At 49.5% G+C, this 26,561-nt stretch overlaps 8 protein-coding genes across 8 annotated transcripts; 2 read left to right on the top strand and 6 right to left on the bottom strand.

The window, feature by feature from the left end:
- Positions 1-515: 515 nt before the first annotated feature.
- LCP9604111_5818 (uncharacterized protein) lies at positions 516-2,108 on the top strand (the record flags this gene model as incomplete). The annotated part of the gene is made up of 1 exon (XM_039073670.1): positions 516-2,108. The coding sequence occupies one exon, from the start codon at positions 516-518 to the stop codon at positions 2,106-2,108; it is 1,593 nt and encodes a 530-aa protein (XP_038928329.1).
- Positions 2,109-2,937: 829 nt separating this feature from the next.
- Positions 2,938-4,094, bottom strand: LCP9604111_5817 (C2H2-type zinc finger protein; the record flags this gene model as incomplete). The annotated part of the gene is made up of 3 exons (XM_039073669.1): positions 2,938-3,056; positions 3,117-3,595; positions 3,652-4,094. The coding sequence occupies 3 exons, from the start codon at positions 4,092-4,094 to the stop codon at positions 2,938-2,940; spliced, it is 1,041 nt and encodes a 346-aa protein (XP_038928328.1).
- Positions 4,095-12,431: 8,337 nt separating this feature from the next.
- Positions 12,432-16,111, bottom strand: LCP9604111_5816 (U2 snRNP complex subunit HSH155; the record flags this gene model as incomplete). Its single annotated transcript, XM_039073668.1, has 2 exons — positions 12,432-16,051; positions 16,102-16,111. The coding sequence occupies 2 exons, from the start codon at positions 16,109-16,111 to the stop codon at positions 12,432-12,434; spliced, it is 3,630 nt and encodes a 1,209-aa protein (XP_038928327.1).
- A 1,476-nt stretch (positions 16,112-17,587) lies between these two features.
- LCP9604111_5815 (DUF3455 domain-containing protein) lies at positions 17,588-18,386 on the top strand (the record flags this gene model as incomplete). Its single annotated transcript, XM_039073667.1, has 2 exons — positions 17,588-18,217; positions 18,279-18,386. 2 exons carry the CDS (start codon positions 17,588-17,590, stop codon positions 18,384-18,386), a joined length of 738 nt encoding a protein of 245 aa, XP_038928326.1.
- A 580-nt stretch (positions 18,387-18,966) lies between these two features.
- On the bottom strand, positions 18,967-19,759 carry LCP9604111_5814 (ubiquitin-conjugating enzyme E2; the record flags this gene model as incomplete). Its single annotated transcript, XM_039073666.1, has 4 exons — positions 18,967-19,250; positions 19,375-19,525; positions 19,654-19,665; positions 19,733-19,759. 4 exons carry the CDS (start codon positions 19,757-19,759, stop codon positions 18,967-18,969), a joined length of 474 nt encoding a protein of 157 aa, XP_038928325.1.
- A 637-nt stretch (positions 19,760-20,396) lies between these two features.
- Positions 20,397-22,650, bottom strand: LCP9604111_5813 (uncharacterized protein; the record flags this gene model as incomplete). Its single annotated transcript, XM_039073665.1, has 3 exons — positions 20,397-20,931; positions 20,996-22,301; positions 22,353-22,650. 3 exons carry the CDS (start codon positions 22,648-22,650, stop codon positions 20,397-20,399), a joined length of 2,139 nt encoding a protein of 712 aa, XP_038928324.1.
- Positions 22,651-23,232: 582 nt separating this feature from the next.
- Positions 23,233-24,615, bottom strand: LCP9604111_5812 (F-box protein; the record flags this gene model as incomplete). Its single annotated transcript, XM_039073664.1, has 1 exon — positions 23,233-24,615. One exon carries the CDS (start codon positions 24,613-24,615, stop codon positions 23,233-23,235), a length of 1,383 nt encoding a protein of 460 aa, XP_038928323.1.
- A 498-nt stretch (positions 24,616-25,113) lies between these two features.
- Positions 25,114-26,490, bottom strand: LCP9604111_5811 (serine/threonine-protein kinase; the record flags this gene model as incomplete). The annotated part of the gene is made up of 4 exons (XM_039073663.1): positions 25,114-25,913; positions 25,964-26,120; positions 26,175-26,385; positions 26,447-26,490. 4 exons carry the CDS (start codon positions 26,488-26,490, stop codon positions 25,114-25,116), a joined length of 1,212 nt encoding a protein of 403 aa, XP_038928322.1.
- Between the last annotated feature and the right edge of the window lie 71 nt (positions 26,491-26,561).

The following is a 26,561-nucleotide window of genomic DNA, read 5'->3' as shown; positions in this document are numbered from 1 at the left end:
CGATATGCCTGGTGCTGTCGAGCTCAGTAATTTTCTGCGTACGTTCTGTCCGTTGGGCATGGATCACAAATTGGCGTTAAGCTGGTTCTGCATTATCTGCCGTGGTCATATCAGACCCGGCGACTAGAATATTAGTTGAACATTAAATAACATAATTTCATTGATTCATTCTGTACACTTGAATTGACTATGGCATAGGGAAGTAGCCGGACCGTGCGCTCTGTGGCGCCTTTGGTATGCAATATGAGTTGGATATATCGTCCAATACTGCCTTAAAGCCCTGAGAAACCGGAGAAGTCCTGATATTCAGCTCCTCAAACCTCAATCGCAAATCCACGAAGATCGACATCCCAACTGCGGGGGAGCGCGGGGAGTACCCGGAGAATGAACCTCCACCGAGCCCTAAATGTAACGAGGTATAAAACCGCACTCCCACCAAAAAGCAACATTAACCAACAAACCACTACATCTACAAACTACATTAAATCCAGCCTACATCCCCCCACCAAACCCCCATGCCTCTCCCCCAAAAGACCGACATCCTCATAATAGGCAGCGGCAACGCCGGCCTCAGCGCCGCGCTCTCAGCCGCGCAAACCAACCCAACCCTCCACATAACCGTAATCGACAAAAGCCCCCTCACCTGGGCAGGCGGCAACACCTACTTCACAGCCGGCGCCTTCCGCACAACCCACAACGGCCTCCCGGACCTCCTCCCACTAGTCAACAACACGGACGCAACCCAAGCATCCCGCATCGACATACCAGTCTACACAGAACAAGACTTCACCGCCGACCTGCAACGCATGACCGGCAACCGCACCGACCCCGCACTATCAGCAGCGCTGGTATCCGACTCGCGCGCCGCCGTCGGCTGGCTAGCCGCCAACGGCATCCGCTTCCAGCTCTCCTTCAACCGCCAGGCGTATGAAGTCAACGGCCGGGTCAAGTTCTGGGGCGGACTCGCGCTGAAAACACAAGATGGCGGGAAGGGTTTGGTAGAAGATGAGCTGCGCGCGGTCAGGAACGCCGGCGTGGGTGTGTTCTTCGATACCGCGGCCACGGGGCTGGTGACGGACCCGACGAGCGGTGCTGTTATCGGCGTGGAAGTTGTCCACACTGACAGAGCTGGTGCTGGCGCTGACACACACAGGAACAAGAACAGGAGAACCACCATCGCTGCCGACGCGGTGATTCTCGCAGCAGGTGGGTTCGAGGCTAGTCCGCAGCTGCGTGCGCAGTGGCTCGGGCCCGGATGGGACGGCGCGCGCGTGCGCGGCACACCATACAACACAGGCGAGATGTTACAAATAGCGCAGCGCGATGCGTCAGCTAAAACAGCCGGGAACTGGAGTGGATGTCATAGCGTGGCGTGGGACGCGGACGCGCCGACGGAGTCGGGCAGTAGGGAGGTTTCGAACGAGTATACGAAGAGCGGGTATCCGCTTGGGATTATGGTGAATCGGGATGGGAGGCGGTTTGTGGATGAGGGGTTTGATATGCGGAACTATACGTATGCGATGATTGGGCGGCGGGTGTTGGAGCAGCCAGGACAGGTTGCGTTTCAGGTTTGGGATGCGCGGACGGTGGCGTGGTTGCGGGAGGAGGAGTATCGGGGTGAGGTGGTGAGGCGGATTGAGGGGGCTTCGTTGGAGGAGCTTGCGAGGAAGTGTGTGGATGTTGGGCTTTTGGATCCTGGGCGGTTTGTGCAGTGTGTCAAGGAGTATAATGCTTCTGTTGAGGGGGTGGGTGGGCAGAGGAGGTGGGATCCTTCTGCTAAGGATGGGCTTGCTACTAAGGGGCTGGCTGTTCCTAAGTCGAATTGGGCTTTGCCGATTGACAAGCCGCCTTTCCTGGCTGTCAAGGTCACGGCGGGTATCACGTTCACTTTTGGGGGGTTGGCTGTGAATCCTGAGACCGCGGCGGTCACTTCGGAGACGACGGGTGATGAGGTTCCTGGGTTGTATTGTGTGGGTGAGATGCTTGGGGGTATCTTCTACGATAATTACCCTGGTGGAAGTGGATTGACTTCTGGGACTGTGTTTGGGCGTCGTGCTGGTCGAGCAGCGGCGGAGCGAGCTGGGAAGAGAAGACTAGAACGGCTGTGATGCCTTCGAAGATCAAGGGTTTACATATCAGCATATAACTAATGACTACAAGTCCAATTAATGTTCAGAATGTCTTCTATTGATTAGAATATATGTAGTAGCGACAGTAATTGACTCGACCAAGGCCAGGCCCAGCCAGTATCAAAACAATAGGAACATGTTCTTCCTATGGGTATCATCACCAACAAACCTAAAATTGGAAACCCATGCACTGGAAAGGCGATCGAGGAAAGAAAAAACAATGTAATAGCTTTAAGCCATGCAGAAAGCAGGCAATGGAAGATTAAGAAGCGAAAACAAGTCAGGGTATGGCCTGCAGAGAATAAAAACATCGAATCATCACAAGCCCCATGGTATCGAGAAAAAAGCACAAAGGTGACGCCCAGTCTAGGGAAAGAATAAGAAATCAAATCAAAACAACGCATCCAGCCGGAAACCTCTATGGTCATAACGTGGGTGAAACAAAGGAAACATGGAAATATGAAAGAAAAAAAAGAAGCTCTCTCTTGCCTGTCGCCCTCGAACGGAACCCATTATACCCATAAATCACAGACCGTTTTGGAAGGGTATGGTATGTATAAGCGTTTCTCTCTCCGGGAAATGTTTGTCGGAGGTGAAATAGAAAAAGGGATGAAAAGGTGATCCATGCTGTTGTACAAGGAGACGAGAAAGCCGGAACCGTTTGGATAGACATGCCAACACAGTTGGTGCATGCTCAGACGGAGAACGAGTTTGTGAAGGGTGGAGATTCGCTTTAGGCGCGAGGGCGTAGGAGAGGGAGCACTCGACAGCTTCCGTGGAAGATGTAGTCGTATGAAAGATTGGCAGATTACTCGTCGTCATCGCCAGAGCCGGGATCCTTCTCGCCCTTGTGGACCTTCTTGTGACGGCGCAGGTTTGAGACAACGGAGAAGTGCCGCCCGCAGCCTTCAACATCACACGCGAATGCTGGAAAATGTCAGTATGATTCGAATGATTTAGTTCTCACGGAACAATAAAAAAACTCACGCTTTTCGCCAGTGTGGCTGTACATATGCGTCTGGAGCGAAGATGGACGCGTGAACCGCTTGTCGCAGACCTTGCACTTGTGCTTTTTCTGGGTGTTGGAGGGCATCTTGGAGCTGAACTGGCTCATCATCGATTGCGGGCCAGGGGGAGCACTACCGGCCAAAAGGCTAGTGGGCCGGGGAAGAGTGCGCGATTCGTATGACTCGGAAGTTGTGGAGCTGTAGTCGGTCACGGAGGAGTCGACGGAGCCCACCGAGGCGCTGTAGTAGGGGTAGTTGCCGCCGGAGGAGATAGACGAGGCGGAGGATTGGGTGGAAGGGAAACCGTATGAATCGGCCGAGCCTCGCGTGCCGCGAGGACCGGGGCCGTAGATGTTGCGCGGAGTCAGATCCTGGCTGAGAGCGACCATTCCGCGGCTGGCGTCGAGGGCATCACCGAACGTAGGGGCGGAAGCTGAAGCGCCAACGCGAGCGGCGTCTCTGTGGATTGTGTAAGTCTTTGCGATTCCATGTAATGCAGACTCGAATCAACTTACGAGTGCGAGATACGGCGGCCGTCTTGCGCGGATGGGTGAATAGGGGCGTGGGCGTAGGCATAGCTGGAAGGTGCAAAGCTGCTCATTGGGGGAGCGCTGGTGTAGGAAGGAGCCTGGTCGAAAGTTGTGCGCGCAACCTCGTGTTGCATTCCCATTACCTCGGGCCCATAGGCGGCGCTCGCGTAGCTGGACCCGGTCACCATTGACGGGGCAGACACGGGGATGTTGGGATAGGGCATGGACATGGCGGAGCGGTTCACTTCCTCCTGCTTGACCTGGCCCAGCCCCATGCTGGCGCCATTGCCCATGGAGGTCGCATAGACTGGGGGCGTCGAATGCGACGAACTGTGTGCCCACGGGTCTGTAAACTGTGGTGGGGTGTGATGATAGACATTGTCGAAGCTCATGCCGCCATAGGGACGGTTCTGATTTTCCATAACCATCGTCATAGGGAATAGAGTCGCGAATCGATCGCGTGTAGAACTGTATAGAGAGATTGAAGATCGAGTCCAAAAAGTAATGGAATAGAGTGATCGTCTGTGTTGATCCGGAGGTATATGAAGACAAAGTGATAAACCCGATGATCAACAATTATTTTATATTTTTAAGGGAGAAAGAAAAAGCAGAAACAGTCTGGGGAAGGGGATCGGCGAAGCTTATGAAGGAATATAAGGCATGATCCCATACTCCAAAGTGCCACTGACGACGTCCCGTCGGGGGTCGCAGATCGCTGGAAATGATAATACCGGTATTTATTATTTTATTATTTTTATTTTATTCGAATAATGTTTTTATTGTTTAAATTGTTTATAATTGTTTATAATTTGAGTTTTTCCCATTTTCTTTTCTTTTTTTTTTATTTCTTTTTCCCATTTTAAGGATTTTCATGACTACAAATTCGGGATTTCTTTTATTTTCCCCTCTCGGGATTGGTGGACAGACCTGGATTAGGGCACAAGTGGTCCGCACCAGTTCCTCGGGGGGACAATTCCTCTGGATATTGACCCTAAGCATACTAGCCCTCCTATTTACGCTTTGTCAATCAGGGTCTAAAATATATTAATTGCTTAATCAACTAGGCTGAGGAATGGAAGATCTAAAGAATCGGCCATCAATGTTGACCTGGGAATGTCCCAGATGACTCCGGCATCGGAACGGCCATCCTACAGGAAAATAAGCATAACCAGAAATATTCCCTAAGCTTATAATACGAAAAAGGAGAAAATCATGAGACGCAAAAAGCAGTCGGTGACCTCAGAATCAAAGGGGGTGTAGACTAGGGGAATGTTCAATTGGAGACTAGCCGTGATGAAGGCTGTGAGTGGTCGAACTGTGCCGTGTCTGAGAGACAAAAGCGGAAGGAAATATATTTTATTGTGTAAAAACAAAACAAAAGGGACTGCCAAGAAATAAACTCACCAAGGTTCGCCCTGAGTCCGCTGTTTCAATGTAGCGGGGCAGATCCCAGTGTCAAAGGGTATACCCGTTGCCGTGGGGGTTAATATGAGTGATATAGTGATAGTTCTTGCGGAATACCTCTATTCGTGGCTATCACCGTTAGTTCGAGTAGCTTTTATCCAAACTTTGATTTCAGAGACATGGCTTGAGACCAACCACTATCGTAGAATAGAGTCTCCATTATTGGCAAGCTGCAGGATCAGAGGCACATGTTCTGATTCTTTGGAAATAAAAAGATAAAACGGAATGGCTTAAGCCATGGAGGGGGCCTATGACACGGCACAGAGAGGGTTTAGCGCCAACCCGACCTTACATAGAGAGAAGGCAGTATCGAATCACTAGCCGCCAGCATTATTGACTGTATTCTAATTCCATCGAGTCAGGGAATCCGGCAAAAATGCGATGACGTTGGACTAACTCGAGCTCCTGTTTCAGAAGTCAACTAGTTAGAGTAGTCTTGGTTTTAGTTTTCGTTTTAGTTTGAGTATATCTAGATATATACTGTAATCCGATGGCGCACACGGGACAGTCTACGGCTACGGAGTACCTCAGAGCAAGTCCCAAAACACAACATTCATCACACCGTTTAGTTTAGTCCTCGCAGAAACCACCGCATATAGATACAGATACGACCGTGCAATGAGCTCGCCCAGCGGTACACCAAAAAAAAAAAGCCTCCTGCAGGTAGAAGGCATAAGTTCCAATACCAACGCTGCCATTAGCCGGGCCATGCGAGCTGTATCACATAGAGCCCGTCCTGAAGTCCACGCCTAAGGCACCCGGGCCAACAGAAAACCCCATAACAACCTCGTATTGGGCCTTGATAATCAAGAGAGCCACGGGCTGCAAGCCATGTTTTCCTTTTCTCCTGTATTAGGACTGGGGCAGCGACGTCAGAGGGGCGGAACAGCGCAACCCAGTGGGAAAACGGGTAAACGGCCGCTTTGGTCATAGTTGGTGGGCGCCGCTCCCGCAATAGGTCGACATATCACAATTATCACAATCTATTGACCTTTTTTTTTTTTCCCCTTGTGGATTTGGAAATGGAAATGGTCATGGTCATGGCCTCGTGCAGTGGAACCAACAGATTCTCCTCTTTCTCTCCGACCAAATTTTCCTATTCAATAGTGTGTGCCAATACGCAATAAATAAATTTCCGATATGGGTGGTCTATGGTCCCCGAGGCTCGGGGTTTGATGTCACCCATAGAAAGTTCAAAGAAGACATGGTTGATCACTCAAGGTACAAGGTACAAGGTACGAGGGGGGAAACAGATCGTCGACCAAGAGCCGAGGAAGAGGCTGAAGAAAAGGCGACATACCCTAGTCCTCCTCCAATCACATAGTCCTATATCCGTCTCCATCCCATGATTGGCGTTTAGCCCGGGGGGGAGGAAGCCATCTAGCGTAAGACCGAAGTACGACGTACATATATTGGACATCCCGTACTCCGTAAACCACACACATTCGAGGATTGATTCAGGATCAACTGCCGCTCTCCCGGACGAGAGGACAAAAACATGTTCAACCGTGGGCTCGGCACAACGGAGATCTAACCGGGAAGCTTAGGAGCAGGGAGCCAACACAAAGCGAAAAAAGGAAAAGAATAAGCGCAGTTCCAACTTTTCCTCTCTCCCAGCTTCTCCGCATTCCAGTTTCCAACCATGGCGACGCCACGTCCTTTGCCTTTTCGAAAAACTTGGAGTCCCTACAGAAACCATGGAAACCGGCAATTAAACAACCTGTGGGCCGTGGGCAACTATCCGGAGTTCGGTCCTCATCCGTTCACCTCTGCTCAGATGCAGTATGGGGGTATCCATGGATATCGCGGATGTGTGCCTCGAAGGCGACCGTGGGTCCCGGGTTACTGGATTAAGATTGGAGTCGCGATTAGCTTTCTAGGTATGTTGTATCAGACTACAGTTTATCCCCAGCACTTTAGCCTTTGGATGCGAATAAACATCTCTCCAGTCTCGCCATCCTTACTCCGTAGTCCCGTGTCTAGGCGGTCGGGGTGGACATCCCCCCAAAAGAGAAAAAAAAAAGAAAAAAAAGAGCGCAATTGGGCAGTCAGTCGGGTACCCAACTGCCATGTCCACATTGCACCAAGTTGAAAGCGAAAAGTGAAAGGGGGCAAAAAATAATACATAGGTTCAGGTTACTTCAGCTTCAAATTGCCCCATTCTGAAAAAAAAAAGCCCAGATATGGAGCCCTTGAAATTAAAAGAGGCGCGCACTTCTCGGTCTCGGTCAGCCAACCCAACACAACGCAAAAAAAAAGAAAAAACAAGCAATGCAACAAGATGGGCTGGAGGCTGGGCGTGACTCCCCCTTTTGTGCATGCCGTGTTTGGTGGACCGAACAATCTCACCGGCAGAACTCCGTCTTTCTCTCAACGAACGCCCACTGTGCTGGCAAAATGTGGCGTTTTTGAGATGCTCATTTTTGAGGTCGAGAGTGGGTGGGGGAAGGGCCCGGAGGGGATGTGAGAATTAGAACGTGTGGGCGCCAAGAGATGGTTTTGTGTTTTGGGGTGGATATAGCTTGGTTCGTCCCGTATCTGTATACGCCGTACATTGGCAATGGCGTCCAGTAGTTCAACTTTTTGAGGAAGGTATACCTGGGCCATAATATTGGGCCGGGGTGTGCCGGCAGAGCTGGAGAATGGGGTCGGCTGGTACTCCATACAGACCTGCAGCTCTCGGAGTTCTATAGGTTTGCACTTTGTACAGGTCCACCGCTGCAGAAGGGCCCCTAGACTAGACAGACACAGGGGTGGAGCATATCTAAGGTCGTGAACGTTGGAAACCTGTGTGAGAGGACCTGCTTCAAGGTCTTCTCGCGATGGGCCGTCAAGGGGGGAAGCCTTGACGGCCTTGACGGCCCTGACCGCTCCGACACGGCTCATATTAATGACGCGTCTTCTGGGACCCTGAGAAGTTTTTTTTTTTCTGTCGTGCTTTCACGGTTTTATCTGCTTTTCCGAGAAACCCGCTGGAAAATTCAGAAAAGGGAAAAGGGCGGTCAGAGATTGAGATGTGACAGTTCAACACAGGCAGATCGGAGAAATAGCGATATCAACCCCTGGATTTCGATCTCAGTTGCCCATGTCGAGCCGCTTATTACCTCCTCAAGGACGGAGTACGCTGTAATCAGATCCTTATCTCGCACGTTGACGATCCGCCTCAATGCCGAGTGTCAATCAGGTACCCTTGGCCAACAAAGGCCTGTCATCTGCATGGGGCTCCGATCTTGGCAGTTCCCACACGGCAGATCGTCATGTCCCTAATTCAAGGTTGACTGATCATCGTCTCTTTTGGGTGGATATGTTTCTAGTAGTGCTAGTAATGAGTTAAAACTCGATAATGAGGTAAAATTGGATAGCGAGTGAAAATTCGAGGTAATGAGTGATCCGATAGTATGTTCGCTAGTATATTGTATTTCCCCGTCACGCTCCCAATTTCTATACATAGAACTGAAACGGTGAACCATTCATGTCCAAAGCGTTACATCCAGTGGATCTGTGGATGGCGACAGACAATCCGGGTCAATGGGACAACCCATATGGCATCCACAGCTTAGCATCCACAGCTAGGCAGTCCCTTTAAAAAAAAAAACAAAACTTATTGAACTCGGCCGCCCCTGATTGGACGACACCCGGTATCCCGATACCGGACCCCTTTAGGTTTCTTTCCACAGTTTCACACTAATCCGGATTAGCTCGGCCCAGTTGGGCCTAGTGTGGCTTAATTGCATGGGGTCCACATTCTTACATGTTTGCTGCAGAGCCTGCCAGCCAATCCGCAGCGTCCATTGGCAATCCAGGCCCACCTGAAAACGGCAGATAGTCGATAGCCGATCTTGGCAGTCGTTGATCGACCAATTGGATCTTCAGCCCCACCAGGAGCTGACGCGTGCTCATCCCGCGCTTTTAAGCCAACGTGGTTATCGACTCCTTGGTATAGGTCGAACAAAGTAGGAAGGTTAACCTTGGATTGCGAGACTTGGAATACTCGGGTTTTTTTTTGCAACCGTGATGAGTATCTTTTTGCTGGCTTTTCTTTGGATGATTCTACATCGTACCCCATAGTCCTACTGACACAAACCCAAAGTCAAATGACCCTCCCCCAGCACCCTCCCCGCAAAGCCCGTTTTGGCTTTCGTCCCCAAACTCGAGATCCCTGCGTGCGATCCTGGTTAGACTCCACATTTCCCGCTAGGAACACTGCCACTTTCAGGGTCAACGCTAAACAACCTGAAACGCGAGTGGGGGGATTCCCATACGTACAGTGACTCCGTAATTTATATTTTATATTGTCATTCCTTTCCCTCCTGTTCGAGAGAGAGATCCCAATATAAACTATTCTTGCATTATCCTCCGTGATCTAAGCCGCACCGAGTAATTTGTCCCTGCCACTAGTCTGGACCAGTACTTATTCTGCGATTCCTTATCCATTACGTAGTGGGGCTGGTCGAGAGAATCGGAACATGGCCGGAGAACCTCGGACATGGCTTGCGACTGGACGGTCTTTAGCGTTGTCAGCGTGAGACCAAGTGCGCCTCTTTAGCCTGAAGAAACGGACTTTTGCCTTAATAGGCGATTAACTCGACTGTTTGATCGGACCTCCCCGCCACCGAAGAAGAAACTTTGGGCCAAGTCCCATCTCTGCGGTTCTTGTTGGAGTTCCCCGAGAATTGACGGTGGATATTGGAGAAACTGCGGTGTGCGCTGTAGCCTTTCCCCATTCCTGGACTGTTGTATCTTATGGTACAAATCAAGCTTGCTGTCTACTCCGTACTCACATACAACCCTACATCAGATGCATGAAGACAAGAAGTGGGGAAATCCTCTCTCTTGGCCTATGTCACCAGACATCCTAAACACTGCAGGAATACCAAGACCTGAGGGAGGGGCCGTAGTCTTAGCATAAATCTTAGTGTACCATAGCCATAGCCCGTGGCCCAAAAAAAAGGTAATGCCGATCCACCAAGTGTGTGTATCCCTAGCTGTGTGCCTCAACCGCCGTGATGGGGCGCTGCAGGGTCTCCGATCCCTTGCAAGATTCAGAATGTTATAGTATAGTATAGTCATCTAATTCTCACAGAACAATCATGTCTTAGCTATGATTTACGTAGCTTGCTTTTTGGTTTATTGTCCTAGAACAGAACAATAACAACGTTCCAGCATTGTTAAAAGCTTCCAATCATCCGTTGCGCAAGTATTCTCCTAATCGAAATGATCTACTACGTTACGCAAGTCAATCCCGCAGATCAACATAACCTTTTTTTTCCTTAGTTATCTTTCCTAGTGTACTCCGTAGACTCCGTTCTCTTTCACATGAATCCAATCTCGGTATCTCGCATGCTTGACAGCTAAACATAGTTACTTGCACTTTACATACAGCGCCGGATCTCGAGGTTGGATTGATGCGCGTAACAGGCCTTCCCCACCTCTACTATACACTGCATGCCCATATACATACGCTTTACGCCTTCCAGGTGGGGTCACCTCGGGATTCATTCCCTGCATGTGCTACTCCGTACCTCCACGATCTAAGGATCTATGAACCTCAAACCGGGACCCATGGTCCTTGCAGCTGTGGTCTCTGGTTCTGTGCCGTGTCCACCGCGCTAAAAGAGGAACTGATAGCTTACCCGGAGATGCTACGGAGTAGTTACGGAGTACGGAAGTACTCCATCGTGAGTATGTAATAAGAATAATCAATAAACTCACGTCCTAAAGCGGGTAGCAGACCCTGGAAATCTAAAAAAAAGAGGATTCCAGACCTTCCCAGGTTGGAACGTGTGCAAACCATGGAAAAGGGTAGAAAGGGGCGTTACACAACTGCCCCCTTATCAGGGTCTGTGTGTTTTCTTTTTGACTTCACCGTTGTGTACTCCGTAGGGAGTACTACGAGTACAGTACGGAGTACATACAGGGAAATCAAATCCCCTCCATTCCGCGGTGGTTCAGTGTGATTGGGGATGGACCCTGAATTCAGGGGGAGGCTGTGTAGTTTGAAGCTACATACTCCAGTGCTTAGTTCGATATCTGATATGTTGTACTCTATACATTCACATTCGCGGTAGAGAATGAGTACGTACTCGATTTATATTGAAGGTATAGTATACAACATACATATCCACTTACTTCCATAGATTATTCCAGTCTATACTCTATATCCATAATCCATATTAGAATACCACATGCCTACATCTGTACTCTGTATGTAACCTCGATATAAAAAGAACTAAGCATGTACAAACGTAATTCTAAAATGGAGATTCCCCACACGAGCCAAGAGCTTACGCGGCCACTTCCTGCGCCAAGTCCCTTCCACGGCAAGCTTAGAGCCATTGGCGATTACATCGCCTGCCCCTCCTTTTTGATTACTTTGTAACTCCTCCGGACCCTGCGATGACGACTTTTCTGGTTCTGGTTTCTATTTTTTGTGTGGCAAAATGGGGAGAGGGAAAGGGGAGGGGGTTGCCCCCATATTATTCTCTTAGCTGAATGGCTTGCTGGATGTTTTGCGTAAGTACTAAGAAATATAGGTTTGGACTTACTGTAGTTAGTTAGTTACTCGTAGACTGTAGTACTTACGTCGGATAAATGACGTCCTTATACTCCGTACCCCAGACTCAGACCCTGTTGTTTGGAGATTAGAGATCTTGTTGACATCATCGTCGGCCTTGGAGCGATCCCTGCCTGATCGGCCCTTGTCACCATGCTTGGCTCGATTATTCTACGTATGTTATACAATCTATAGAAACGATCGACTCTACAGAACGGTTGTTTCCGAATTAGAGATTAAAGTCAATTGAAATTGTAGTTCGTATATCGGACTATGAAGGAGAAGGCCGTTGAACCTTGGAATGATCGTACCTAGATAGAGATATATATCACCTACCGGAATTACACGAGAGTAAGCAGCCACAAAGTATATTTTAGATATCTATCACAAACGCTTGGAATACTATGCAGTAGTCAGTTCCATTTTTGAATTGATGTCCACAAATGGAATACAGTTACACTTAGGCACCTCAGCATGAAGCAATAGGAAAGGCCTCCGCTTCCATGCTTGCAACATAACTTCGCTTTTACGAGTATGTCTGCATTAGGGTGCAGATATAGTTTAATAGTTTAGTAGATAAGGTAAAAGAGGTTCCCATTAATATTGCGAAGACTTAATATTCCATTGCAGTACATGAGATCTGATATCCATCAGAACGAAAGAAAAACACCGGCTAGCAAAAACGCACCCATAAAAATCCGTATGAATAATACATGAGAAAGCAGACCATCCATTTACAACACCATCCCTAGACAATGATGGACAGTTCCGGTCGCTCCACGTCGCCCTCCATGTCCGGGTAGTAAGGAACCATCGCATCGGCTGCCTGGACGTATGCATCGTTGTAGAGTCTCCAGTAAGGCATGCGGACCTTTCGAGCAGGGTGGAACAAGCCGGCCCAAACGTAGTTCATAACGATACCAGTGCCGACCGCCATCCGGACGGCTTCGATGGCTTCGATGACCCGGTCGATGACGTGGGGACTGGTCTCGAAGATGTTGGGGAAAAGCAGGTTCAGCAGATGGACCATGGCGTCCTCGCAACCAAGACCGATCACGCCGAGTGCGACGTGCTTAACCGCGCTGGCAGCGGTCTGTCGGTGGACTTGATCACGATCGACAAGGGCATCTTCTAGCAGCGGCGTGACAGCGTAGACATAATCCTTGCCCATCTCGCCGATGTACTCGAACAAGAAGGACAAGGACTTGAGCACACCGTTTTGCACGTTGAGATCCGGCACCCGGTACTCGTTCATCAGCGCCGGGAGCACAGTGAACGGGGCACAAGTTTCGGCCACGATACCGATGGCGACAGCTGTGCAGACACGCGACTGACGCTCTTGGACTCGCAAGTTGCCGAGAAGAGCGGCCAGGACATCCTGAGGACCAATGGCCTTGGCAATGAAACCGAATGTGTTGTTGGCCGCCCGGCGGATTCCCTTCTTGTGAGCCTTGAGCATATCCATCAGCTCAAAGCAGATGCGCATCCATTCGCGGGCATTCACGGACTCGGGACCACGGTCGGCAATACGACCAACGAGATCAATTGTGTTTTCCTGCACCTTTTCGTGACGGTTGCGCAGAATGGGGGTAAGTCGGGGAAGGAGGTCGCGAATGGGTGGCTGCATCTGGGTGATACCGACCACGGTGACAATGGCACGCAAAGCACCCAAGATGGAGCCCAGAACCTCGGGGTATTCTTCACCCAGGTATTCGTAGAGCACGATACCAAGCTTGCCCATGAGTGCTTCCTCGTCACACTGCTTCATCACCAGCGCAACGCGCGAGATCAGATCGGCTGCCTGTTGTCGAACAGTGGGGGACTTGTTGTTCAGGCGCCAGAGAATAGTACTGACAATCTGAGGGATATATGCCTTGCATCGCGTGCCAAGTGCATTTACCACCGTGCCAAATCCATTGAGAATAACAAGGTCTTCGATGCTTTGTTCCTGGAAGGCGAAGAGGACACCATCAATGAGGCGTTCTTCCAGCCTCTCAGAGATGTCAGCGGCTCCAAGCGATGCAATCAATTTTTCGACCGTTTCCACAGTCATCTTGCGATATGGCTCGCTTTCATCCTTCAGGTTGTTGACGACGCGCTCGAGAATCTCGCCAACACCCACTTTCTGGCCCAGATCCACTGTGGTATCGACCACCTGGCGGTAGTTTCGTCGATCGAGTGCCATACGTCGCATCCAGAAGCCCTTGAAGAACTCTGTCAAGACGTGCTCCTTCAAGTAGCCGGCAGTCACACCTGGAGTGTTTGCACATTGAGAAACCACCTTCAATACGACCTTCTTCATTTCCTCATCTGGCGAGGCGAATTCTCGAATAAGGATCTCCATGATTTGAGTGGTGTAGTAGTTGGCATACTCTTCATCCATAAGAGGAATGATGTAGCCGACAGCCTTGAGGAAGGCAGAGAGACCCTTGCCACGCTGCTTGCGGGCACCCGTCCAAAGAGGGCTTAAGATGTCATCGAAACTTTCAATACCATATGGGTTCGCAGCCTCCGCCAAAGAGGCCAGAGATAGAGCGGTGACGGTCCGAACCTTAGCTTGTTCATCACTGAGGTTACCTGAAACGCATCCAACCAGCTCCTTGAGATGAGGGAGAATGGCGCAACCCATGAGAATAGGGATGTGCTGGACAATCTTGACACCGGTGTGTCGAGCCTGCCAGGACTTCTTACTGCGACAGACAGCGCGGAGGAAAGGAAGGAGGGCGGGAATACCGAGGGCAGAGGCCACAACGGCAAAAGCGCGTGCTGTCGTGTTTCGCACATATTCATCGGCGTGGTCAATATCAGGACGCATAGTACTGATCATTGTAGCCAGACCGGCGGCCTTGGCAAGGTTTGAGATAATCTCTCGGCCTTCAACACGGGCATAGTAGTCTTGATCAATGAGCAATGGTTCGATGACGACCAAGATCTTATGAACATAGGGACGAACCAGATCATCAAGCTTGTAGAGGATTCGGTCAATGACCTTCACCAGCAAATGACGCTCCTGGTCTTCCAGAGTCCTTTCCATGAGCAGGGGGAGAATTTGATTGAAAAGAGCACCGGGACCAAAGTCGCGTGCATTGTCTGTGATCTGACGCAGAGCAGTCTTTCGCATGGGTGGGGTACCGTTCTTGATCTTGAGCAGCAATCTCATGATCTTCCGCTCCTTCATTTCTTCGACAGTCATGCTGGTCTCATCCCCACCCTCCATCAGCTTACCGAAGTAGGCCATGTCCTCCGCCTTGAAGAATTGAAGTTCACCCACACCGGGGATATCAGTTGGAAGATCCTTTCCTACAGACTGAACAGTTTCTGGCTCTTGCATCATGAACCCTCCGACACCAGCGTTAGAAATTGGTGCTGGAGTGGCTAAGATCCTGCGAGACTGGGTTCGAATGGGTTCATATCCGGGAGGAGGGTCAAGGACCTTGTAACCTTGGGCCTCACCGGGAAGCATGATATCGAGCTCTTCGTCAGACCAGCCAACAACTTGACCGGGCATACCAACCCCAAAACCGACTGCAGGTGTAGCGGCACCTGCTTGAGATGGATGCATGGGAGTAGCGAGCCCTTGGTTGCCAACGGGGGTAGCAGCTGTGAGAGATGGCGCTAGATCCCATCTCGAAGGCATGGATTCGGGTTCCTCTTTGGGAGCATCGAAACGCGATCTTTTCTCTGGTTCGGTAGAAGAATCGCCCCATCGGTTCTTTCGCTTTTTTTCGGTAGCCACCGCGACGGTCGAACCCGCCTCGGCGTTCTCTTTGTCCTGTTCCACAAGTTTCAAGGTAGCCTGGTGTTCTGTGACGTCTTCACCCTTCTCGAGCTTCTCTGCGATCAGCTGTTTCACGCGCTCCTCTTCCCTCTCTACCTCACGGATGGCCATGACCTCCCGGTATGTTTGACTTTCTCCTTCAACATTCGCATGGGCATTGGCAGCAAAGGGATCGGCGCGCGTCGGGGTTAGGGCGCCACGGTTGAATCGGCGCTTTTGGTAGTCTGTCTCGCGGTCTGCGATCCGCGCCGCCTTTTCGCGGCCTAGCAGAATGTCCTCCTCCTCAACGCCAGTTCCTTGCGCCATCTCATCAATCTGGCCTCTGGTAGCAGTGTATTGGCCAACCAGTCTGTGTCCTCCATCCGCATCTTCCATTTCTTCATCGACATCAACGGCGATCGAGGTATCGTAGCCCGAAAACTTCTCCGCTCCATCCCGTTCGTACAAAAAGGTGTCGAACGATTCCGTCAGGGAGGCTTTGGTTGAGTTATCGGTGCGCTGAGCAGACTGGTCAAAGGTCTTGGAGCCCTTTTTACTAGCAGCAGCAGCATTGCGCTCGGCTTGAAGCCGTCGAACGGCCTCGATATCGGCTACAATGGGATCAGTATGGGGCCAGGCTGGGGAGCTTGCGAAAACTTACCGTCAGACATGGTGATAAGATGTAAAAGTCGCGAGGATATGAGTGAGCCTGTTTTACCGCAGAAGGGAACACCGCAGCTACATCCGGATTGAAAACCGCTGTAACGGTCACAATAATGGTGATTGAGGATGCTGTGTTGCTAGCCGCCTCGTGATGAAAAAGGTCGTGATTGGGTTGCACGTGATTCGACACCTTTGCTTCTTGGATTCTAAGGTTGTCTATTGGAATCACGTGAATTGTAACGTAAGCATGCCTTTGAAGGCGGTCAATGACGTTGGACATCGATGTGAAAGGAATATGAAGGAATATGGCGAACATCCTAACAGGAGGGTATAGCAGCAGCCCAAAGAGGCCAAAATGAGAGGGGGGATATTGCTTAAGGGAAATTTCAGCCCCTAAAGCATTTCACATTGCCATAGCACTAACTCCTTTGAGCTACCACTACTAATATTTGATTAGAAGTCGTTGATATTTCTACTAGTAGTGCCATTCTGGGCTGTTCACTCTATAATGCCTTGTGTTTGATCAATTTTAACACTTTTATGTTCTGAGCTGTAAATGTGTTGCTGCCCGATTGACACTCAAAAGTTGTGGCGCTGCGAGGGCGCTTACAATTCATTTATGTCCTACAACCAGTGTATCAGGGACATTGAAGGTCTGCATGGCCTTTGCTGTTCGTTTGTACCTGAAACTAATTGTCTATTTTAGGAAAAAGCTTCACATGATGGGAATAAGACCAAGAGGCTACCCGATAGCCAATGACAGATCTAGGCTATAGTAGCTGCTTCAAATAAGCGCCTGCAACACTCCAAGCTTCCGTAATATCACTTGATTAGCCTTCCAAGGCTGACTTATATAGTAGATTGGAAAATTCTAATCATACTTAATCTATTCTAAGGTTGTCCAACATCAAAGCGACTGTTTGCTGCCGGCCGGTAAACAACAACGGTGCTAGTGTAACTCTTAGAGCGCCGTGGTTACATCCTTTTCATTCTAACCAACACATGAATTAAGATCTCATTTCTCATCTCTCCAGCAACCTTTCAAGAGAAGTGGCGTTGACAACAAAGAAGCCAATGTTAGCACAGCACACCGTTACCCCGGAATTCAGATGGTGTCCTCAGTCAACAGACTCGGATACTTTCTTAGCTGTATGCACTATAAAGACAACTCATATGTGAATGGCGGTATCCATTTATATAGAATCTATCATTGGTCCCCTCGAAGGCCTATTGAACCATAATCCACTATGCCTTGAATGCGGTTTGCCTTGCTACCTGTGCGGCAAATCTTAAACTCCGAGCATGTCCTTTGTTATATATCAGAGTAGCCCTGCCAAATTTTTATTAAATAGGATATCTCTCCTTGCATGTTGGTTTATCCTTGCCCTTATACCCTGGTTCCTATTCACAGCCCCAGAACTAGATTTGCTCGAGCAAATTCTACCATCTTTCTACATCGTATAGATCCAAACTACTCGTCCACCATGAAACTCCTCTTAGCGCTGTCATTGCTCCTTGTAGCGGCAAATGTGGAAGGACATTCTGGTCTTCCTCATCCTCTGGCTCTTGCTTCCTCATTCTCCCAAATCTACCACCAACTTGACAAGATCAACCTGGGGAATTGCTCTCTCACAAACGTATCACTCTCACTGAACACGACAAAGCCACCGCTCCCAGCACCATCCACGAACTTGACTCTCAAATACATTGCATTGGGCAGAGGAACACAGAACTATACCTGCCCATCGAATGCTTCCACCATCAATCCCAAAGCTACAGGGGCTGCCGCTACACTCTTCGATGCCTCCTGCATTGCATCATCGTCCTTAGCTCTCCTCCACGAAGTCCCCGCAATCATCAGCGCCACTCCTCTTGAATCTGTCGCGTTCATGGCAGCCCTTGTAGCCCAGGGCACGAGAAGTAACAATATCATTATTGGCCAACATTACTTCAACGCTGATGGAGAACCTGTCTTTGACATGGGACTGAGTGGCTCCAATTCCTGGATTGCTGGTGGTAAATTAGCAGCTACTCCAGCGCCGAACTCAACGTCAGGATCCTCCGGTGATGTTCCGTGGCTTAAGCTAGGATACAAGAAGGGGAACGGCATTCAGGTAAGCTCGGGTTGTCCATAATCGGATTTGAAGTATACATATCTGACCGATTTATATATAGGAAGTTTACCGAGTTGTGACATCCCAGGGTGATCCACCATCTACGTGCGCTGGTCAAAATAGAACGATTCAAATTGCTTATGCCGCAGAATATTGGTTTTACGGGTGAATCGTTCTACATACTTTCGTGTTTGAAGCTATACGGTGGACCTTTGGGTTTTTTACGACGATATATACGACCGCGAGAGCCTTTCTAATATATGTATCTAGAACTGTGTGAAAAAACAGTTCATTTGTTGGAATTTCCCGAAAGACAAGCTTGCCTTGGGAATAACCGATTTGGCCAATTACATTGATCACTAGGCAAAATAGACATCTCATACTCCGTGCTGTGGACTCTACTGCTTGATTTCTACTATTATGTGCACGCACTAAATGTTGTCCAAAGAGAAATGGTTCTCTTAATGTCTTAATGATCGTATTGCTAAAGAATAAAAAAGTCCTGAACGCCCGCAAGAAAACCACCATTCCACGATTGAGACCACAACGGGCCAGCGCCAGGATGAATGCAGACGCGAAGAATCAAGAAGTACAATGTCACCAGGCAACATGTAAAGCCCGTCGCTCAAATCTCGAGGGCGGAATTGCATTCATGCAGAAAATGCCGATGTAAACGTCTCTCCCACCAACGCAGAACCATTCCTATTTCAAACACACCAACCAGCTCCAACTTGGCAGAAGCTGGGAATTTATACATTGTCATCTTCATAGACAAAGTTGATGTCACGGATGCGACGGCGGTTGGTGGCAATGAACTCTTGGTCACCGGCGGGTCGCTCGTTGCGAGTGTTAGCGGTAAGCATGCTCTGAAGGCTCATGCAAACGCTCTCAACGGTCTGTACTGGGGACCAACCGGCGGAGCCCAGGAGGTCAAGGCAGATAATGCCATTGCTGTAGATATGGGGATGCATTGGGATTGAGCGGGGTGTACCAGTGGAGGCAGCACATTGGATGAATTGGACCTCCGGGGGTTCTAAAATGATCATGTGTCAAAACTCGGAATGGTCTGATCATCTGAAAGACGAGACAAAAAAGAGGAATGGAATAGACCCCGAGAGGAAGGTACAGACAGAGGCTGCTGAGAAGATAAGGCTTACCAATAGGATACTTGTTACTGAAGACAAATTTCAACCGATAAGTCTGATCCAGGTATAGTGGGTTCTGGTCAAGGATCTTGATGTCCATCTGCCATTCCTCCAGATTGTCGCACTTGACGATTGTAATTCCTGGTGGGACATGCTCTTGCATCTATAAGGTCAAAGGTCAGGGGAACACGTTTATAGGATGGTCAATATGCATGGGCGCTATGGTATGCTCCCAAAATATGCGGGGAGACAAAGGCGATAAGACCAAGAGGAAAACGGAGGAAACGGTACCTTAATGAGCTCCTATAGTTCATGAACAGAGTCAGCAAGATGTGCATTCCAGCACCATTCAGATTCAGGGTATAATCACCTTGCTCAGACGCTTTGTCGCGAACATTGTTGCGATATGGTGCTGAAAGAAAAGGTTTAGATGTTTGAGCTCCAGTGGAGAAGGAGGGGCGGTGTCTCGATTTGGTGGAGTAGAGCGGATGTATGACGTCTAGGACAGAAAATGAAGAACTTCCCAAGTGAGACGAGGATGAACTGAAGAAGCAAAGGATATGATAGAGCTAAAAAGAAGAGATACTGTTAAGGGATCAAAAGGGACGGTCTAAAGGCAGGTGGGGAGATCATCTATTGATCCACGTGATATTGACACCTGACTATATTGGGTTCATAGATGTCTTTCATACTTGGTAGCTCTCATTTTGTCATAGACATTTCAAGTTGTATAGTTATACAACATAAGCATTGAGTTTGACTTCAGGCCAGTTTGAAACATCGGAAGAGTGACTAGTCTAAAATATCTTAACAGTTCAATCACACATAGTTATTACATAGTCGGGCAGCAACGCAATTACATATATCAGAATACAGTAGCGCCCGACATCGACTTCCATGTCGGAAGATAATAGTACAAACTGGCAGGGGGTCAACGTCTCCGTTTTGCATCTCGGGGTTGCTTCTCATCATCGCAGCTGTTCCACGCCACCTCAGAGCCGGGGGGAGCCGAGGGGGTCGATAGCTTCCATGAATTAAAGACGGCCTTCCTTCCTTAACTCCTTCACTTTTCCTGCCATGGTGGGATCCTTCTTCTTTAAGAACTCCACAAAGCTATCCATCATATGAGTCTTCATAGCATTTAGCTCCTTCCATGGCTGAATTTGACTCGGCACTGTCAGCCCCGTATATACCTTCATCGGATGTTCTCGCGCCTGCAGCCAGAGATTCGTAAGTCCCACAGACTGCCGATTTAGCATAGGATAGAGCTCGCTCCAGACTAGGTTACCCATGATGCGCACCTGGCCCGGGTATTCCAAGCCTTCATCCTGGGGGTCTTCACTGGCAGTGCCGTCTGCACTTTCATTTGTGACAGTCTTATCGAAGTCTGGATCGACAGCCAGGACAAAGCCTTGGAAGTCCCCTTTGAGAAGGGCTTTGTCCTTTGTGATGGAAGCGTAGAAATCGTCGTTGATATATGAGTTTACGCCCATGAAATCGATGAGAAGGAAAACAGATGGTGCTATTTTATTGTTCCACTCTTCCGAGGACCGGATTTGTTGGTAGTGTCTGTAAGCAGCATTAGTCTCTTGCTCATTTGAATCCTGGGATGGAAAGAATAAGGCCATCTAACCTTCTTGCTGCTGTTACCGGATTTGCTGTGTCAAAGCCTAGTTCCTTGCAGTCAAACCAATGCAGTTTGAGGTGTGGTTTGATCTCGTCAGCGCCCTGGACGTCATCACCCCATGCCGACAAGTGAGCTTCCAAGTCTCGCTGTAGGGTTGCCCACTGCTCATCGGAGAACTTGTCCGCTGTGCGATAGATTGCTAATCCGAACCCATAGTTGTCTCTTTCCCATGGTTGCAAGCTCAAGCTCGCTTCCTGCGCCCGAAGGAGTTGCTGAATCCAGGGCTGTACAGGTGGCTGCGGCGAAGGCGCCAGTCCGCGTATCTTCTCACGCAGCTCATCCTGTAATACTGTACTAATAGAAAGGCGCTCGCGGCGGGCCGCGTCACTCTGCGTCGCACTTGGACCTTGAACAATCGCAGCCTCGTTCTGAGCCTCGATACATTTAGTGACTCGGTCTACCAGGAGCTTGGAAAACCCGTAGTTTTTGTCTTGGTGCTCTAGGTCAGGATTGTGTAGCCCAGCGATGATCTCGGAGGGCGCAGTGTAACCGTTGTACCCATCCATGGACATCCAAATATTGAAATCTGCCATTGAGGTAACGGCAATGAGGTCGGTCCACCGCTGCGCGAGAATTTTCATTTCCGAGGATTCTGTATTTTCAGCTGGGATCGCAATCAAGCTGTCCAACGTCCGTTCACGTAATTCGGCAACGCGGGCGAGGACCCAGGAATGGGCGGTGCTGGTCATGACTTCGTACTGTGCGCGAATATATTCTTCCCAGAGAGCAGTAAGGTTGAGCTCGGGAGAAAGGCCGCCTTGGGCCTTGCGCCGTGCATTCAAGGCGTCCTGAATTTCTCCGAAGTCACCAGATATTTTGTTGAAGGTATCGCGCATATTAGTCCGGATCTGAGGATTATTTAGGTACTCAAAGACGGCAATGACGGAGGTCAGGTATTCATGGGCGATCGTGAAATGGTCCGGGTTGTTGAGATCTTTTTCGCGCCAACGCGATGCGGACACAGGCGCAAGGCCTCCCCAGAGGCGGGTTTTGACAAAGTGAATATTCTGTCCAATATAGCACAGTCCGCTCAAGTCCTCCGGGCCCGTGATCCGCATCATCGCCTTCTGCACAGTTGGGAGAGCGGCCTTGTTGAACGGCGCAGGCGCCCACTCTGAACTCGGGGTCATGAACAGTGGGAATTCATCTGAATCGATTAAAGCTAAATCGGTCTTCTTCCCGTTCGGTAGAATACCATAAGTTATGAATTCCATAAAATTCAAGACGGCTTGCGGTTCAATCAACGTGTCCACTGATTTTGGTTAGCGAAGTGACAGTGACGCAGTAACAAGTGGGACCATACCAACTACTATGTCCTGGCTCATCCAATGTTTCTCTGTAATGGTCGATCCTCTGTAATCGGCAGCATTGGAAATGGAAGCGTTTGGGCTGGCCGATTCACCAGAATCTGTATGGGAATATCGCGCGATATTGGCCTGTGTTACGCGGCAGGCCCAAGGCGCGAGGTTCCGAGCATTGCGACGTGTCACCAAGCCAGCACGGGCACTGGTGTTCGCAACGCGAGGTGTCGTGCGGGAAGATAACCTAGCGAAAACACGGCGATTAACCTGAGGCAGGCTTCGGGAAAGTCTGGTCGCCATGATGCGTTGGATGGATGTGATCTGCAGGGTGCAGGTAAATGGCGATCTGAGCAGATAAGCTTGGGCTCCAGGGGTAAAATCCTCTTTTTTCAGCCGCAACGGAAATACTAGGTATAGAAGACTGAATTTGGTGCTAAATTTTTATGTCTAGTATACTAAGGATCTGAAAGTGGTTTTATCTAGAAAGTAAATACCACCGTCGAGCGGTTATTTTGGATCAGGATACCTACATAGCATTGAAGATCATGTGATTAGGGTTTGAATGAGCATCTGTATCGCCATAGGATATGCATTCAGTTCCTTTACAAAACCATCATACATTGGAAATTCACGTAGCTGAGCAATTTGGTTCGGGAAAAATGCTCACAATAGTTGTCTCTAGTGGGCAGATAGTGACCAAGGTCTCCGCATGAGAGAGTGCATTCGAACTAAATTATTAAGTACAGAGAGGGAATAGGAAAAGAAAGAGAGATCGAGGATCAAGACCGTGGGTTTTGCGATGCGCTCGCTTGCACACTTGGGAAGGAGCATCTCGCAAGGGAGGAACTAACGACCACTCAGACCGTAACACGGGACATCATCTTAAAAGCCTTCCAAACGATTCTGCTTGATAATATCCTCAATATGCAAATCACGTAGACGAAACTCAACTCCCGCAGCCGAACATAACAACCCAAGTTCCACATTGAAGTTCGCAAAGTGGTCCAACAAGGCAGGTATAGGACGGGGTTTGGTGTTAGACTCCTCAGTTGACTGCATGACATGCATCCAGTCTCCCTTGACCTCTAAATAAGTCAGGTTTGGGCAGCGGCCTCCCGAGAGAAGGTCTTTGACCGCCTCAACTAGTTCAGGTATATGCTGTGCCTCTAGAGCATCAAGGATAATGCTTTCCAGCGATAGAGGCAAAAGATCACTGAATCTATTCCTTACTGTCTCGTTCCGGCCACTCCAACCTCGGTCCCAGTCTACTATATGACATATCTGTAGCCGAAGTTGCTTCAGCGCGCTGAATCCCGCGAATGATCCGATGTATTCATAGCCGTAAGTCCCATAATTGGAATAATTGTTGGTGTACGCGTCGGTCAATGTTAACGTTTGCAAGGTCTCCCGATGTCTTTGTAATGGTGGGTAGTAATTCGCCGCGTACATCCCCTCATCTTCTAGGAAAGGCGGGATATCGGCATGCTCAAAGATAAAAGATTCGAGGCTCTTGGCTGCGCCGATGAAACTTGCAAAGCCTCTTCGAGAACAACTGGACTTGAGGTGGATATGAGTGACATTGGAGTACCGAGCATTATCAGACCCGTAGCTAGCCGTATTGAACGCTTGATCTTCGACATCTTTCTCGCCATCAAATATCATATCCCCACAAAAGCTTCGTAACGAGGGAAGTCGAAGGATTGGGAGAAAGTGCGATGAGCTGAGGCCACCATCTGTATCAGAACATACGACAGTGAGGTGTCTTAATTTAGATAAGCCAGAGCCTTCTTTTTCGGCGATTCTAGCCATCCACTCGAGAGTGTAGTTTGAATATTCATGAACCTGTACAACCAGATCCTCCAGATTAGGCAAGAGGGCCAGAAGCAGGACAGTCCACGCGTCATGACTCCCTTGAGTCTGTAGTTCCTGGTCCCATGTGGATAGGCTATCGTCAGGCCCTAGGATTGATTTCAGAACTGGTAGGATAACCTCCTGTTCATATCGCATGACGGAAGGCCGCAGCCACTCATGGGAGACACGGAGAGTGCGCACTTCTTGCGCTAATGTCGGATTAAATGCGAGTGTGTGCGCCAGATGACTCAAGCGGCCATAGTGGTGCTCTATCAGGTCGAGCGATGTAAAGACTTTGGGTAACAAAAGTGGATAGAAGGCACGGCAACAGGAGGCGAGCCGTAAAATATCCGTGTGGCTATCAAGATGGCTTGTTATTAAGAGCAGCAGCTCTGCTGGTAACGTAGAGAGCATGTTTCTTTACAGCATAGTAACGGAAAATCGTGAATGCGAGTGTATGGTCAAATTGTATGGCAATAAAAAATAAACAACCCGAAGATGACAATTTGATGGGACACAATTAATAAGCAAATGCATAGGCTAGGCAACGGTCACATGAGCGGTCTGTAAAAAGACATGTAAACAAATGGTAACAATTTGGTTTCGACATAACTAGTGAACATGGTAGCGAGTGAAAATCTTTGATAACCCAATTTAGAGCACCTTGAGGGTTCAGTACAAGTGCCTTGAACGTTGAGTCGGAAAAAAAGATCCAAGTGCTTGCTACCCTTCGTGGTTGTATAGTTTACCAAAACAAGAAATTCAAGCGCGATGATTGGTTGGGAATCACAGAATTATATCCAAGAAACCGCCTGGCAGATAAAAGATAGATACAGGGCAGGATAGGCATAGAAACAGCGTATGGACAAGACGTAAGATGTGAAAGAGACACAAAGAAAGATAGTAAACAATTTACGCAGCAGCAGCCTTCTCGCGAGCTTCGCGTTCGATCTTCTCCCGCTCCTCGGCCTCCTTCTGCTCCCGGACCTTGGCCAGAACAACTTCACGGAAAATAGCACCACGGGCAGCACTTCCCAGACTCTTCTTCTTGGCGTGGCCGGGGGCAGGAGCGGCATCGCCGCTTGGCACTGATGGTTCCACCACACTTGACTCTTCGACTGAGTTGCCCATGTCCATGGGGCTGGGGATGTCCTCCCCATCCCCATCTTCGTCCTCGTGCATCTTGAGCGACTCGATACGGTTGGCGAGCTTGACGATCTCGATTCCGCGGCGGAGACGGGCGCGCGCAATGTAGGTGCGGATTTCTGGCAGCAAGTCGCGGTCGCTCGCAGTCTCTCCGGTCAGCCATACGTGCTTGAGGGCTTCCTCGGAGGTGACCCGCTTGCTGGGGTCCACATTCAGGAGAGAGAGAATGAAATCTTTGGCGTCCTGGGAGACATCGCGCCAGTACCGCTCGTGGAAGATGATGCGGCCTGTCCGGCATTCTTCGATGAGGTCGGTCAAGGTCTCGGATCGGAAGGGGGAGTAGCCACACAGGAGGGTGTAGGTGATGACGCCGAGCGACCACATATCGACAGCCTTGCCGTGGCCCTGCTTGAGCATGACTTCGGGAGCAGCATATCCAAAGGAGCCGGCCATGCTGGTCAATACCTCAGAGGGGCTGTGCAGCATCTTCGCGATACCGAAATCTGCCAAGACCAATTGAGAGTCGGGGGCACGGGTGAGGTAGAGGAGGTTCTCGGGTTTCAAGTCTTCGCAAGGGTTAGTATATACAAAGCGCTAACGTGGGTTAGAGACTGACCTCGGTGAACAATGTTGCGCTTGTGTAGATAGTCCACGGCATCAAGCACCTGGCGGATGGTCTGCGACGCATCCTTCTCAGTGAACTTGCCATACTCGCAAATTCGGTCGAACAGCTCGCCACCAGTGGCTAGCTGTGTAACGATATAGAATTTGTCCTAGGCCCACTATTAGAGCTCCGCAACGATCGGATTAAACAGAGACGTGCTCACCTTAGATTCGAACCAGTCGACGAAAGAGACAATGTGGGGATGTTTGAGCGATTGCAACATCTCGAGCTCATCGTGGACCATGCCCTCGTTGCCACGGACATTTTTCTTCAGAATAATCTTGACCGCAACCTTCTGTCCGTCGGGACCATCTGCCTCGCGAACAATTCCGTATGTACCTGCGCCCATTGTCCGTCCGAATTTATAGAGAGCCCTATAGCAAGCGTGAAACAGGTCAGCGATTGTGGGGCAATGGGGGTATAAGGAGCCTGTACTTCTTTTCGTAGCTCTCCGGCTGCCCGGACAGCTTATTGAGCATGTTTGCGACTAGGAGAGCGAGCGTTAGTGAACTGTGGGGCGTCTCAGACGAATTGCACAAAATAAATGACA

This window comes from Penicillium roqueforti (assembly GCF_015533775.1).
Source record: "Penicillium roqueforti strain LCP96 04111 chromosome Unknown scaffold_14, whole genome shotgun sequence".
In the NCBI taxonomy this organism is placed as follows: domain Eukaryota; kingdom Fungi; phylum Ascomycota; class Eurotiomycetes; order Eurotiales; family Aspergillaceae; genus Penicillium; species Penicillium roqueforti.
This window is presented reverse-complemented; position numbering and strand designations above follow the sequence as displayed.